This window comes from Glycine soja, chromosome 15, assembly GCF_004193775.1.
Source record: "Glycine soja cultivar W05 chromosome 15, ASM419377v2, whole genome shotgun sequence".
In the NCBI taxonomy this organism is placed as follows: domain Eukaryota; kingdom Viridiplantae; phylum Streptophyta; class Magnoliopsida; order Fabales; family Fabaceae; genus Glycine; species Glycine soja.
Window position 1 is genome coordinate 24,036,284 of NC_041016.1, and position 12,601 is coordinate 24,048,884.

General features: G+C 40.3%; 1 protein-coding gene across 1 annotated transcript; it reads left to right on the forward strand.

Annotated features, from left to right (window-relative positions):
* The first annotated feature begins 1,025 nt into the window (after positions 1-1,025).
* LOC114385988 lies at positions 1,026-1,373 on the forward strand. The gene has a single exon (XM_028346009.1). The coding sequence runs from the start codon at positions 1,026-1,028 to the stop codon at positions 1,371-1,373; it is 348 nt and encodes a 115-aa protein (XP_028201810.1).
* The last annotated feature ends 11,228 nt before the right edge of the window (positions 1,374-12,601 follow it).

The following is a 12,601-nucleotide window of genomic DNA, read 5'->3' on the forward strand; positions in this document are numbered from 1 at the left end:
TCGGAACAAAGTGTTTGGTTAAGTTGTTTTTGTCTTTTTTGCAAAGTATGTTTTTATTGAACAAAAGGTCATTTAAGGTGTTGGACCATTAAACGGTCTTTTGATTTTGAAAGGAGAGAAACGTTAAGGCGTTGGACCATTAACGATCTCTTGTTTTTGAAAGGAGAGAAGCGTTAAGGCATTGGACCATTAACGATCTCTTGGGGTGGTCGACAAAAGCGGGGCTTTTGCTCCTACGTATCCTTAATTGCGATGAGGAAATCAGACCTACGTAGTTCTTGCAAAAGCGGTAAAGTTACATGTTGATTTTATGCCTTAAACGGTCCTCTTTGCTTTTATCAGTTAACATGGACCGTTCAAAAGGATAAAATCAAGGTTACCAGTAAGGTTCCAATTTTAATCAGAATCAAGGTTAGTGGAGGTCTCATCCTGGAAACCAATTTAATAAAGACCAAGGTGGACCATCCAATAGGCCTCAAAATCAAGGGCCTAGCCTTTATGAGAGAACAACCAAGCTGGAGGAGACTTTGGCTCAGTTCATGGAAGTTGCAATGTCAAATCACAAGAGCACAGAGTCTGCTATAAAGAACTTGGAAATTCAAGTAGGACAGCTGGCTAAGCAGATAGCTAATAATTCTTCTGAAAGCTTTGGGGCTAATACTGAGAACAATCCCAAAGAAGAATGCAAAGCTGTCATGACCCAAGGCAAGAAGGCAATCATGGTGGAAGATGAAAGGGGGAATAACGATGAATAAGAGCTAGTAGTTGAAGAAGAAGATGATCAGTTGAGAGAGAAAGAAGAAAAAGAAGAAAAAAATGAAGAAAAGAAAGAAAAAGAGGAAGAAAAGAAGACAAAGAATGAGTTGGCCAGAGAAAAGAAGAAAAAGGTTGTCTTATGCTCTGGGAAGGAAGCACCATATCCTCTGGTGCCGTCCAAGAAAGACAAGGAACAAAACTTGGCTTGTTTCCTTGGCATCTTCAAGAAATTAGAGATAACTATCCCCTTTGGAGAAGCCTTACAACAAATGCCACTCTATTCAAAGTTTTTGAAGGATCTGCTGACCAAAAAGAGTAAATATATCCATAGTGATAATATCATAGTGGAAGGAAACTGCAGTGCTATTGTACAAAGAATCCTTCCACCGAAACATAAGGATCCAGGGAGTGTCACCATCCCTTGCTCTATTGGTCCAGTGTTAGTTGGTAAGGCCCTCATTGATTCGGGGGCCAGCATTAATTTGATGCCTCTCTCCATGTACAGCAGGATTGGAGAGCTGGAAATTATGACAACAAGAATGACACTGCAGCTGGAAGATCATTCTATTACAAGGCCTTATGGCATGATAGAAGATGTTCTAGTCAGGGTGCAGTAGTTTACCTTCCCTGCGGACTTTGTTGTCATGGATATTGAAGAGGATGCTGAAATTCCTCTTATTTTGGGTTGTCCCTTCATGCTAATTGCCAATTGTGTAGTGGATATGGGGAAGGGTAATCTGGAAATGAGCGTAGATGATCAGAAAATTACATTCAATCTGTTTGAAGCTATGAAGCACCTGAGCGACCACAAGGCCTGTTTTAGAATAGAAAAGGTGGAACATGAGATAGACATGGTAGCTAGAGCCATGGTAATGTAGTCTCCACTTGAAAAAGCATTGATTAATACTATGGAGTGTTTGACAACGGAGGAGGAAAAAGAAGTGTTGAGTTGTTTAGAGGAATTAGAAGGTGCAAAAGAAAATCCTCTTGGAAGAGCTATTTTTGAAGAATTGAAGAAAGACATCCCAGCAGAAAAAGCTAAAGTGGAGTTGAAGACCCTTCCTGGACATCAGAAATATGTGTTTTTAGGAGAAAATGAAGCCAATCTGGTGATCATCAACAATTCCTTGAGAAAGGAAGAGGAATCTCAGCTGGTGAAAGTTTAGAAGAAGCATAAAACAGCTATTGGATGGCATATTTCTAACTTGAAAGGGATCAGCCTTTCTTACTGTATGCATAAGATCAACATGGAAGCTGACTATAAACCCATAAGACATCCACAAAGAAGATTGAAACCCTGTTATGAAGGAAGAAGTGCGAAAAGAAGTGCTGAAATTGCTAGAAGCAGGCCTCATCTATCCCATTTCGGATAGTGCTTAGGTTAGTCCCGTACTAGTGGTTCCGAAGAAATGAGGTATGATGGTAATTAGGAATGAAAATAATGATTTAATTTCCACAAGAACTGTCACTGGCTGGAGGATGAATATTGACTATAGAAAGTTGAATGATGCCACTAGAAAAGACCATTACCCACTTCCCTTCATGGATCAAATGCTTGAAAGGCTGGCAGAACAATCATTCTATTGCTTCTTAGATGAATACTTTGGCTACAATCAGATTGTTGTGGATCCAAATGACCAAGAAAAGACAACATTTACCTGCCCTTTTGGTGTGTTTTCCTATAGGCAAATGCCATTTGGTCTTTGCAATGCTCCTGCAACTTTTCAGAGATGTATGATGGCAATCTTTGCTGACATGGTGGAGAAATGTATCGAAGTGTTTATGGATGACTTCTCCATCTTCAGCTCATCTTTTGATTATTGTCTAGCAAATCTAGAGCGAGTGTTGCAATGGTGTAAAGAGACAAACTTGGTGCTTAACTAGGGAAAATGTCATTTTATGGTGCAAGAAGGAATTGTGTTGGGCCACAAAATCTCCATGAGGGGGATTGAAGTAGACAAAGCTAAGATTGATGTGATCGAGATGCTACCTCCTCCTATAAATGTTGAGGGAGTGAGAAGCTTTCTAGGGCATGTTGGGTTCTATAGGCGGTTTATAAAAGACTTTTCAAAGATTGCCAAACCACTTAGTAATTTTCTCAACAAGGACGTTGTGTTTTTGTTTGATGAAGACTGCTTGAAAGCATTCAACACTCTCAAAACTAGTCTAGTGTCCGCTCCCTTCATTACAGCACCAAATTAGGGTCAAGAATTTGAGCTAATGTGTGATGCAAGTGATTATGTTGTAGGTGCTATGTTAGGCCAGAGAAAAGGCAGAATCTTCCATGCTATTTACTATGCCAGCAATGTTTTGAATGATGCTCAGATCAATTATGCTACTACAAAGAAGGAAATGCTAGCAATTGTTTATGCATTGGAGAAGTTCAAATCATACTTGGTGGGATCAAAAGTTATAGTCTATACTAATCATGCAGCCATCAAGTATTTGCTGAATAAAGCTGACTCCAAACCTCGATTAATCAGGTGGATTTTGTTGCTTCAGGAGTTTGATCTAGTTATCCGGGACAAGAAAGGATCTGAAAATCTGGTAGTTGACCATTTGTCAAGACTAGTCAATGAAGAGGTGACTTCAAAAGAGTTAGAAATAAGAGATGAATTCCCTGATGAATCACTGTTCATAGTAAATGAGAGACCTTGGTTTTCTGATTTGGCTAACTTCAAGGCTACTGGAATCATCCCTAAAGACTTGACTTGGCAGCAAAGAAAACAAATTCCTGCATGACGCTCGTTTCTATGTTTGGGATGATCCATATTTGTTCAACATTAGTGTTGAAAATCTTCTGAGAAGGTGTGTAACGAAGGAGGAAGCCAAGAGCATATTATGGCATTGCCACAACTCACCATGTGGACAACATTACAATGGAGACAAAATAGCAGCCAAAGTCCTACAATCAGGATTCTTTTGGCCAACACTCTTCAAGGATGCTCATGAACATGCCATTAAATGTGACCAATGTCAAAGAATGGGAGGAATCTCTAGAAGAAATGAAATGCCCTTACAGAACATAATAGAAGTAGAAGTCTTTGACTGTTGGGGAATTGACTTTGTCCTCTTCCCCCATCCTTTGGCAATGAATATATTCTTGTAGCTATGGATTATGTCTACAAGTGGGTTGAAGCAATGGATGCCCTAAAGAATGATGCCAAAACAATAGTGAAATTCTCGAAGAAAAACATTTTTGCTCGCTTTGGGGTGCCTAGGATCCTAATAAGTGATGGCGGCTCTTATTTTTGCAACAGCTAACTGCAAAAGGTGCTAGGCCACTATCATGTCACACACAAAGTGGCCTCACCTTATCACCCACAAACAAAATGGCCAAGATGAAGTTTCCAATAGGGAATTGAAGAAAATATTGGAGAAAACTGTGGCTTCCACTTGGAAGGACTGGTCAAGCAAGCTGGATGATGCACTATGGGCCTACAGAACTGCCTTCAAGACCCCTATAGGCCTGTCTCTGTACCAAATTGTTTATGGAAAAGCCTACCACTTACCGGTGGAAATAGAGCATAAGGCATACTGGGCTTTGAAATTTCTAAATTTTGATGAGGCTATATCAGGGGAAAAGAGAAAGTTACAACTCTTGGAGCTGGAGGAAATGAGATTGAATGCATATGAGTCATCAAGGTTATACAAAGAAGAAGTGAAAGCTTATCATGACAAGAAATTGCTAAAGAAGGACTTTAGGTCAGGACAACAAGTGTTGCTGTTCAACTCAAGGTTGAAGCTGTTTCTAGGTAAGCTAAAGTCTAAATGGTTTGGACTTTTCACCATCAAGGAAGTCAAACCATATGGAGCAGTGGAATTATTTGATCCTCTGTCAGAAACTCTAGATAGAACATGGATAGTAAATGGTCAGAGGTTGAAGCTATACCATGGTGGGAGCATTGAAAGGTTAACTATCATTCTGCAGTTACAAGACCCTTGAAGTAATATGCGTCAAGCTAGTGACATTAAAGAAGCGCTTACTGGGAGGCAACCCAACTCTTTTTCCTTTATTTTATTAATCATTGCATATAGTTAGGTTTCAACTTGTTTGTGATTGCTAGAGTAAGTCATCAACATGTTTTGTATGATACATGGGGTTGTTAAAGCTTCTCTGAAGCTGTGGATGAGGAATAACTTAGAAAAATTTTCAGTCATCCACTCGCTCAGCATGCCCTATACGCTAATCAAACCATTCTTCATACGCTGAGCGAGTCATCACCCGCGCTAAGTGCGCCAACCCCAAACCATTGACTGAAGGGGACTCACTAAGCGAAACCACTATGCTAAGCCCAAAAACCTCTATGGAATTGCATTTATGGGAATTTGGCTAAGCGAGTCATCTCGCTAAGTGCACAACATAGTCTCACTAAGCGCATCCATGTGCTAAGCGCAATTATCTCTCTGCCTGGACCTTCATGTTAATTGGGCCCAGTGGGTCATACCCGCTAAGTCCAATTCCCTCTCAGGTATGGAATTGCGCTAAGCGAGACCATCTTGCTAAGCGCGACCCCACTACTGCATCTTGAGGCATTTAATTTGCTAAGTCGGCCACGTCCCGCTTAGTGAAAGTTGTAGACCAATCAGAGCTACAGAACTCACTAAGCGCGGATCTGTGCACTAAGCCCCAATCCTTCTCGGGTTTTCTAATTTTTGAATTGGGCTGAGCAAGCCTGTCCCACTAAGTGTGTGAAATTAAAATCTGAAAATTCAAACATCACTGAGTGCTCACTTAGCGAGTCACTCGCGCTAAGCGAGATAGTCGAAACTACCAAAAATAAGCATTACTGCCTTAGGCAGTTACTTTTTGTGCAAAACTCATAGCATTTTCCTCATCATTGGCATTCCCTACTTCTGCACTGTGCTCATATTTTCTTGCGATTTCTGCTTCTTTTACCTTCATCTTCACTCACTCCTTAGCAATCCAAGTAAGTACCTTCTTCTTCATTTTTAATTTCAGTTTGAACCTTAGGGTAGAAGATCATTTTGTTTGCTATGTGAATTGTTGATTGTGTGTTGCTGTTGATGTTCATTAGTTAGTTATTAGAAAGCATGTTGTTAGGGGTTTAATTTTGCATGTAATGTAGGTTCATTTGCTGTGTTTTGATTAAAGGTTTTAGGTCTGTAAGTAGTGTTTAGTAGGGGCTTAGAAGCCCCATTATTTTCCGTAAATTTTGATGTACTCGCTAAGTGAGTATGCTCGCTAAGCAAGTTCATCAATTTTGGATGAATTTTTGGGTTTTTTGATGAACTCACTAGGTTGTCCCTGTCCCGCTAAGCGTGTTCATCATTTCTGTTTGAATTTATGCTTTTCTATATGAACTTGCTAAGCCACTGCACTTAGGCTTAGCGAGTGTTTAAATTTCCAGTTTTAATTTCTGAGTTCGTATGAACTCGCTAAGTCGGCATGCCGCGCTTAACGAGTTAGTTTAGTTAGGTCAGAATGTTTGAGGCTTTTGGTATTCTACTGGCGGCTATGCGAGTCAGTCTCGTTAAGCCACCATGCTTCTTTAGCTTGAATAAGCCTGGGCTAAGCGAGTCAATCTCGCTAAGCCCAAGGCAATTTTGTTTTCTTAAATTATGTTCATGCGCTAAGCGAGTCATGCTCGCTAAGCGTAATTTCTTCTCTGTTTCAGAATAAGGCTTAGCAAGCCAATCTCACTAAGCCAATTATGTTCTAGTAGTCAAGTTGGGCTAAGTGCCTGCTAGCGCTAACCTTGTGTAGTGTGTCACACTAAGCGAGCCTGTCTCGCTAAGCGCAATTAGCTCTCTGTCAGAGAATAAGGCTTAGCGAGCCATGCTCGCTTAGCCATTGTGTTGTGTCAACTAAGCGAGTATGTCTCGCTTAGCCAGAGTCCTTATTTTTATGTTGTCACGCTAAGCGTATCCGGTTATTTTTTTAAGGCGCGCTAAGCGAGTCAGTCTTGCTAACTGCCCAGTCTATTTTCCTGTTTTATTTTTCTATTTTTAGTTGTGAATAAAACCTATCTAATTTCAATTCCTGTGATTCTTTTGATGCAGACGGCCTCTATGATACCACCAGATTCATATCTGAGGGCGCTTGGGAGAGATATGACCAAAACGTTCACTCCCGGAACATTCTTCCGGAGAGGAACATCATATTATACATATCGGAGTATGATGAGTTCTGTCAGGAGCTCGAGAGGTGTAGTTGGCATAAAACCTTGACCAGACAGCCTGATGGTCACATTGATGTGGCCCTGGTCAAGGAGTTTTATGCCAACCTCTATGATCCAGAGGATAAATCCCCCAGGCAGGTTCGAGTGCAGGGAAAGCTTATAAAGTTTGATGCTGAGTCTCTGAACACCTTCTAAGAGACCCCCATGGTTTTGGAGCCAGGGGAGAGGTACACCACCTACACCAGGTTCAGCGGCACTCACCCAGACCCTTAGGAGCTCGCTGCCAGATTATTTATTCCAGGGTGAGGTTTTGTATTGAATGCTAAGGGAGTGCCCTAGAAGCTCGTGAGGAAGGACCTAACCACCCTCGCCCAGACTTGGAGAGTGCTTTCATACTCCAACCTCGCCCCCACCTTTCACACGTCCGATCTTAATATGGATAGGGTGAGGTTAGTCTACTCATTTCAGGCCAGATATCACTGATGGCCCAGCCCAACTCCTCTCGGCTAGGCTTCCCTGCACTCATTACAGCCTTATGCATAGCCAGAGGAGTAGTATCTGATTCTCTGACTTTTGAGTCCCTTAGCCCTGCCATTAATTTGGCATATATCCAGAAGAATTGCTAGAACCCGGATGATATCACGATCACCTTTCTAGGGACCCGCAAGACTAGGGCTAGGGGACCTGGCACTTCTGCTCCTTCTTCTTCCGCTCCTCCAACTCCATCAGCACCTGCTCTAGCTCCAGTCCCAGCACCCTCCAGCCCCTCCGCTTAGAACACAGAGATTTTAGTGCCGATGCTGAAGAGCCTCCATCATGACTTATGACTAGTGATGCAGAGTATCCATGATTTGGCTTAGCATTAGTCGATTATCAACATGGAGGCCTTTATGGCCCAGGTTGCCTGGCCAGGAGTCCAGCCTTCTCCTTTGGGGGGAGGTGAGGCTCTTATAGCCCAGGAGTCACAGCTAGATGCCGAGCCGGAGGCGACACCAGAGGCCGAGGCCACACCGGCGGTGCAGAGCACTTGGGATCCCTGGCCCACTCCAACACTAGAGACATCATTGGCAGTCCAAGATGCTCCCTCTTCACCTCAGGATGATCCCATACCAGCACAGATGACTGAAGACAGGACTTGATTTGTTTTCTACCTTTTAGATACAGCTTTTACATTTCAGTTTAGTTATTTACTTATTTAGCACATTTTACAGTTTTTAAAACATTTTACATTTATATATGTAGTGGATTGTTTTGGTTTGAAATTTTTGTGTTTGTGAATGATTTGGAAATTGATCGATTGCATGACTTGAGTGAATTTCGATGTTAGATCATGTGCTTTGAATAAGTATGCGGTAAATAGAAGAGAAAGAACATGAATTAGGGACGTGAGTGAAATTGTTAGTTTGTTTGATAGGTAAATTATGAAGGTAACCATTAGCCATAACCTGGTGAGTGTGTGAACCTAAATTGTGAGAAAACAACTAGCATTAAGTATCGATTTTTGCATGAATCTCTAAATACTGAATGAATGCATGATTTTGGAAATGATGAAGGTCGTGATTGATTGATTTAGCCACTTAGCTAAATAGCTTACCCTGTTCATGAATGATGAATCCTTTGCACCCATTTTGAGCTTGAATATGATTGATTGAGCTGAACCTTGAGCCTGTGAATTATAATCTCCATCTACCTTTCTTTAGGTTGTAGGAGAGCATCATGGTTCAAAGCAAATTTTTCCTAAATTTGGGGAAAGATATTGGGTGATGATAATTGTGGTAAGACAAGTAGCAACCACACAGAAAAATTGTGTCAAGAAGTAGTAAGTAAAAACTGCTAAAATAAAAAAAAAAAGTTTCAAGAATAAAGGTTTGTGTGTGTTGTAACACCCTGATATATATCTCTATATATTATTAGTAATTATATTTGATGTTTGATTATATTTGTTGTGTTATTTTATCTGTAATTATTTTCAAGGAGGTGAGTTTAGTTATTAAAAGGGTGTTAGTAGTTAAAGCATTAGCTTCTCAAAGAAGCCTCTTGAGAAAGCTTGTCAAAGAAGCCACGAGGAAGCTTCTCGAGGAAGCCTCTTAATGAAGCTTCTCAAGGAAGCTACATGAAGTTGTCTCAGTAAAAATGCTGTCCAACTTTCGTTAACTGTTGGATCTTCTCGAAATTTGGTCTATAGCTTCACAAGACACTTGTCCACGATCTGACCATTGCGGTCTTTGAGAAGATGTCTGGAGTGTGCGCGACATTTCCGTTTCCGAGAGCATTGCTCACTTGTGCATTTTGAGCCTTGTAGTCCAAGTAGTGTTGGAAAAATGCCATTCTTCTCCTTTCTTTCTTCCAAAACCATTTCCAACGTCCCAAGCTCTTTCTCCATCACCCACAGCCACCATTAGCCACCACAAACCGCTGTTGTTCTCCATTGAAACCCCACACCGAGAGGAACCCTTCAACCGAAGCAGAATCTTCCAACTTGGCTTGCGGTTTCGATAGAGAACAAAACCCTAATCCGACCTTTCATTTTCCTTCGAGGTAACCATGGTTCTATGCTTGTTCCTTGTTAGTTTCAGCTTGTCTTTGCATCTTTTCTGACTTTGGAACCACCATTGCATGTTTTACGCTTCCTCTGAAAAACCTTAGAGCAAAGAGACTTTGTAAACGTTATCTTTTCATGAAATGCATGTTATTTTTGTAACCTACACTGAACCCCGGTCTCATTGGCATGATCGGAACTTCAAAATGATATCCTTTGTAAAACTCGAAATGCTCTCAGCCCTTTCATGTAGTGACATAGGTGTTGACCTAGAGCATTGTTATTAGCTTTGTTTTCTGAAATCCATATTAAGTCTCCTTCCTTTTGGCATGGCAGAGGCTTACATGGAACCGACGAGCGGGGACGAAAATGAAATCTCCAGGTGACGTGATGAGGAACCAGTGGGTAACTCACAATAGGTGAGGGGAGTTTATTATAAAATTTGCCGTTTTAACACTATAGTTAGGGTCAGAGAACCTAGCTATAAGGATAACTGCCTGTCCCTGTTACATGATGATTTTTCTATTATAGAAAATGATGTTTTTAACTCATGGGATGTGATATATATAATTATTATGATGAATGATATTGTTGTCTTTATATATATATATATGTGTGTGTGTGTGTGTGTGTGTGTGTGTGTGTGTGTGTGTGTGTGTGTGTGTGTGTGTGGAATGCGATTTATTGTTGATGTCATTATTGAGGATTTTAATTGATATGTGGTGATATTGATAATTATGATGATATTGATTTGAGATGACATTCTTAATAAAGACCATGTCAACATGAATTGATGGTATTGTTGATGATTATGTGAATATGAAATGAGGTTGTTGTTGTTGTTGATAACGTCATTGAGACGAGATGATGTCTATGTTAAGATTGATGTGAAAATGGAATGTTGATTGATGTTGGAAATGCATTGGCATGTGCATGTTGTGTATGTTCGTGGGGGGCGAAGTGCACTGACCTTCCAAGGTCTTTGGCATTTGCTTTGGGCCACGTTCATACGTTGGATTTTGTGTATGTTCATGGGGGGTGAAGTGCACTGACCTTCCAGGGTCTTTGACACTTGCTTTGGGCCACGTTCATACATTGTATGTAGTGTATGTTATCGGGGGTAAATGCACTAACCTTGTCAGATGGCCCAGATGTGGGTGGCCCAAACGTGGGTGACAAGCGTGGTTAAAGAATCTAAGCATTTCTGAGGGGATACTTAGGCGCTTTAATTGGTCCATGGTCTTTGGCACTTGCTTTTGGCCATGTTCATAGCTCATATGACACATGAAATAGAGTAACTGTGGCTGAGTGTACTTTGTACTAAGGGGGTGTGTCACCTGGTAGGGAACTCCTTTGGGCCCCAAGGCTGATCACCTATAGGGAGGGGGGCAGTTACGTGCACAACCGGGTGGTCTCCACGAAATGTATGTTGTGAAAAAATTACTTCTATTTTCATAAGCAAATTAAGGGAGTTTGTGTTTTTAAAAAAATTGAAATTATCGCGTATTAGAGTGTTGATATCGTAGTGACGAGGCAGGTCGTTACATGTGTTGCTACTTAAGTTAAGTGTCTTATATGTTTGTGGCATTTCAATAGAAGCTGGGAATAAAAGAAAAAGAGTTGATCTAAGGGTGAATGCTCTCCTAGAACCTAAATTTTGCATCCTAGAAAAACCATGAATTGTTTGCAGCCCAGCCTCATTACAAGCCAAGAAAGTCCTTCAGATTCAAATTGTGTGCTTGTGATTGTATGTCATGAGATGAAATGCAAAAGTTGAGACTTGTGTTGGTTGTTGATTTGAAGAATTGCCTTAAACAGTGACCGTGAGGATTAGGCTTGATGAATCTTCCTTGTTACTTGTCTTGCTTGCTAGCTTATTTCATTTATGCTGCTTAATGATCATGTTCATATCTTGGAAATTCTACATATCTTTATGAAGAGCTATTGGTTGAAGCATTGCTTGCCACTTATGTCATGTGATTGAATGCTTTGGTACAAACACATTTTTGAGTAACCACTGTGAATTTTGTCACTTAAGGACAAGTAAACTGTTATTTCTTTGTTTGAGAACAAGCAAAACTATAAATTTGGGGGAGTTTGTTAGTCATTATTTACGACTAACTTTTGTATTTAATAGTTGCATGAAATTAGCATCTTTCCCCCCAATTTATGGTTCTTTTGTAGGAATTGTGCATGTTTTCATGTTTAGTTTGATTTACACAATAGATACTCCTATTTTGTGAATTAATATTGAAACCACTTCAGTTTCAGGCCAAAAGAAGAGAAGGTCAAGTAGTTGGTGTCTCGCTAAGCGAGCCATATGTGCTTAGCGAGTGTCATCCACTAAGCAAGGCACTTAGCTCGCTTAGCGTGATGAGAAACCCTAGAAGAGGATCAGCCAAAGATGTGCTCGCCCACTAGCCTCCAAGAGAGTCTAGGTTAGAGGGCTGAGATTAGGGTTCTAGAGGTTGAAGGAGACATCCTCAACCATTCTCAACCACTTTTCTTCCCTAAAAATCTGTACTTTATGCTAAAAAGTTCATTGCTTGTAGTGGAAGGCTAAATCACTTGTTGGGGAGTTCTGCTGAACCTTTGATGTAATACTCTTTTACTATCTATTTAATGATGTTCTTATGTGTTCACTGCTTCTATCTATGCTTATTTTTACATGCTTGTGGCTTGATCACCCATTTGTATGTATAGTTAGGATTTTTAGCGTTGGGAAGTGCTTTAAAGCCTTAGAACTTGATAGAGCAAGCTAGAAAACTGTATGTCTAGGAATGGAGTGCAGTGATTTAGTCTTTATTATGTTGTAATCTTAATGCAACTCATTTAAATTAAGTTTATTGAGGGATCAAGGACGAGTTTTAAATAGAGTTAGGCCCATTCACTCAAGGGATATTGGTTTTGGTAATTTTTCAGCATAAGAACACTAAAACAACGTTAAATAGAGAAAAACCTCTAGCAACATCAAAACAAGTTCAGTAGAATAACCCAACGCTTTTTACTTGACTGTTTTTACTTCTCAACTTCTAGATACTTTAGTTTGTAGTTAATTAGATTTCCATATAAAAACCTCATTTAATATTTACTTGATTTAAACTAATGTTTTCTCATTGAACACATATTTTCTGAATGAAACAAGTTCCATGTGATTTGATAC

Bases quoted from the DNA above. Each gene is read 5' to 3' on its own strand.
- LOC114385988 (XM_028346009.1), top strand. From the start codon at position 1,026: ATGCCACTCTATTCAAAGTTTTTGAAGGATCTGCTGACCAAAAAGAGT.